Raw genomic sequence first — 3,195 nt, 5'->3', positions numbered from 1 at the left:
CGAAAGGAAGAACAGCAACAAGGAAGAATTCCTCTTCAGACAATCTGAGCTGCCTTCAGAAATCTAGAATGTCGAAACCAGTTCTGACCCAGATTTGAGAGTTGCCTAAACAAAGGTGAGAACCGAAGCCAGGGAAGTGGGTTTCACCTCAGCAGCCAGGTCCTCCTTGTGGGTCAGAATCAAGTCCAGAGCTTGGCTACACCTGCTGCTCCTGCCTTTATCTGAAAGAACCAGTTGGGAGGCAGGCCCGGAAGGCGCACCGCGACAGGGGCAGGCCTGGAAGGCACAGCCCGCAGACGCAGGGGCAGGCCCGGCAGAGGCCTGATCCACTCAGAGGGCAGGTCGTCCCACCAACCACAAGGGCCACTACCAAGCCTATCACCAAAGGGCTGGGACTGGAAAGAGCAAGGTAAGAACCAAATACAGGGGCCCCTGTCTGGGACAGCAAACACTCCTGGGGCTACCACTTCATAGCCCAGAAATGAAAAAAAAAAAAAGCCCCTATCAGGACCTCCAAAGACCAGGATGACAGAGTGAACCTCACCTGCTCCAAACTCCCCCCCCCAAACATAGTAATTATTGCCCCGGGGCAAAACCCTCTACAGTAAAGGCTTGGGATCCTAGAGGAAGGGCGTGGCTAGGACCCTGCCTCAAAATGGGTAGAAAGCAGACTACAAAGACAAAGACTCTGGAGTCCTGCTGTCCTCAGAGGGAGGAACCAAGCTCAGAGGGAGACAATGTGGACTCCACACCCAAAGCTGACAGAACCAGTTGTCATGCGAATTAATGCGAATCCTGAACTGCTCTGATTTAAGCAGAGAGAAAGCTGAATCTGGTCTTTCCTACTACAGTCAGGATTGGCATTCAGCCGTCCTGGTGGGCCCATCGTCTAAGCCATCACTAGACTTCCTGTTTCTTTCTCCTTTGGTCCTCACCTAAACACTCCCCACCAGTCAGCAGCGAAATAGTTTTCCACACCGGAGAATTCGACTTGAGTTCCTCATCCTGCACTTCCCCTGCCCCCTACAATACAAATTGTGAGCAGGGTGCAGTCCAAGGTAAATCTCATCAGTGGCAGCATCTCTCCAAGGCCATAGACAAGACTCTGGGTCATCGGGGTGGGGCCAGGTGGTCTCCGAGGTCCCTGTTGGCTCCTAGAATCTGGAATGCTTTGATTCCAAAGCTCTCTTAAAGGTCCCTGCTCCCCTTAACTTTGCATTTTCTATCTCCTTCTGTCCATCACAGTGTCCCTTCCTTCCCCCTTGCAGCCTCTGGTATCTGAATCCCCAGTTCTGTCCAGATGACTCTCTGAGGGTTTCATGGGGGTGGGGGTCCGATCTGCCCACTAGACTGAAGGCAGGAGATGTGTCACCATTGTTTTACACACAAACCTTCACCCCCCAAAGGGCTAATTCCAGGGTCCTACATACAGGTTCACTCTTATGGTTAACTCAGTCCCTGGGCAAAGTTAAAAGCAGGTGGAAGGTATAATGCGTATCAGACTTTAATTTCCAGGGAGGGGCCCAGGCAGAGCATCAGAGAGTGCTAGGTCTGTAATCAGGAGGATGTGAGTTCAAATCCAGCCTCAGAGACTAACTAGCTGTGTGATTCTGGGCAAGTCACTTAACCTCTACCTGCCTCAGTTTCCTCAACTGTCAAGGGGAGATAATAGCCCCTACCTTGCAGGGATATTGTGAGAATCAAATGAGATATTACTAAAGTTCTGAGCTCGGTGCCTGGCACATAGTTGGTGTAATATGAACGGTAATTCCCTTCCCCTTTATTTAAAGGAGCTAGCCTTCAGCAAAGCAAGTGGATTGTAGACTCTCCTGTTCAGCTGCTGGATTTACTTAATTCAGGGTATGCCTGTCCTTGGGATCTGACTGGGGCCGTGCTAGGGTGTAACCAGAGCAGATGTGACTCTAGGAGCTAGGTTTCCCTCATATAAACTGAGCTGTGGGGTCTGGAAGGAGGCCAGGCTCATCCATGGTTCCCCCAAAACCCTCCCACTGTTTGCAGATGGTCCTGGGGATGTGTGAGTGGGAGGTTCAGGCCAAAATGGGGTGGGTCCCATGAAGGATCCTTCTACTAGACTTCTGCCCTTTCCATATCCCACCCTCAGACCAGCCATGCTGGGAGGAAAGGGGGCTGGAGGGGTCCAACACATGTCCTATATGCTCACAGCTTCAAGGAAGGGTCAAGGTTGTCTGTTCTTGGCAGGGGCCAAACATTTCCAGGAAGTACAAAGGGATGGGTCTGTCCAGCCTCCCTCACGCAGTCCATCTGGGTGCCTGCCTCCAAGAGGCTGGGGCTGTGGGAAGCCCTGCCTCTGGCTCTGGCCTCCCTCAGGCTGCCTCCCCTCTTCCTGGCTCCATTGCTATGACAGCTGCGATTCTTGTATATGGTATTTTATCTCTCCCTTCTTGTCTTTCAACTATGAATTCAGCCGCCGTTTACTAAATGCCTATTATGTGCAACAGGCAGGTAGGCAGCACAGTGGGTAGAGTGTCCATCCTCAGATACTTCCTAGCTATGTGACCCTGGGCAAGTCACTCCACCCAGTTTGCCTCAGTTTCCTTGTCTGTAAAATGAGCAGGAGAAGGAAATGGCCAACACTCCAGTGTCTCTGCCAAGAAAACCCCAGACGGGGTCCCAGAGTGTCAGACAAGATTGAAACCACTGGAAAACATGTGGGGGACATTATGACAGCACAAGGCGTGTGTGTGAGTGTGTGTGTGTGTCTGTATGGTATGTATGACTGTGTGTGAGTGTGTGTGTGTTGTGTGATATGTGTGTGACTGTGTTTGTGAGAGTATGTGTGTGAATGTGTGTGTGTCTGTATGGTGTGTATGACTGTGTGTGTATATGTGTGGTGTTTGCATGTGTGAGTATATGTAAGTGTGTTGTGGTGTGTGTGAGTGTATGTATGTGTCATGTGTTAGTACATGGTATGTGTATGTTGTGTGGTGAGTGTGTGTATGTGTCATGTGTGTTAGTGTGTGGTGTGGTGTGTGAATGTGGTGTGTGGTGTGTATGAGTGTGTATAGTGTGTGGTGTGTGAAAGTGTGTGTGAATGTGTGTATGAGTGTGGTGTGTGAATGTTTGTGGTGTGTGTGAGTGTGTGTGAGTGTATCTGTGAGTATGGTTAGTGTGTGTGTGAGTGTGTTGTGTGTGATGTGTGTGACTGTGGGGTGT

The 3,195-nt window shown here is 50.5% G+C and overlaps 1 protein-coding gene across 1 annotated transcript in view; it reads right to left on the bottom strand.

The window, feature by feature from the left end:
• Window positions 1–217: 217 nt before the first annotated feature.
• GHRHR (growth hormone releasing hormone receptor) overlaps window positions 218–3,195 on the bottom strand; it is a 68,424-nt gene continuing 65,446 nt past the window's right edge. Inside the window, exon 20 of the mRNA XM_069084591.1 lies at window positions 218–395. Within this exon, the coding sequence (XP_068940692.1) occupies window positions 218–395 (178 nt within the window). The remainder of the gene's footprint in view (window positions 396–3,195) is intronic.

The sequence above is a fragment of the Petaurus breviceps genome, unplaced genomic scaffold, assembly GCF_028583685.1.
Source record: "Petaurus breviceps papuanus isolate PSGF00001 unplaced genomic scaffold, PetGlider_PUasm1.0 174, whole genome shotgun sequence".
Lineage (NCBI taxonomy): Eukaryota > Metazoa > Chordata > Mammalia > Diprotodontia > Petauridae > Petaurus > Petaurus breviceps.
The sequence above is the reverse complement of the archived record's forward strand: the minus strand, read 5'-3'. Positions and strand labels throughout refer to the sequence as shown.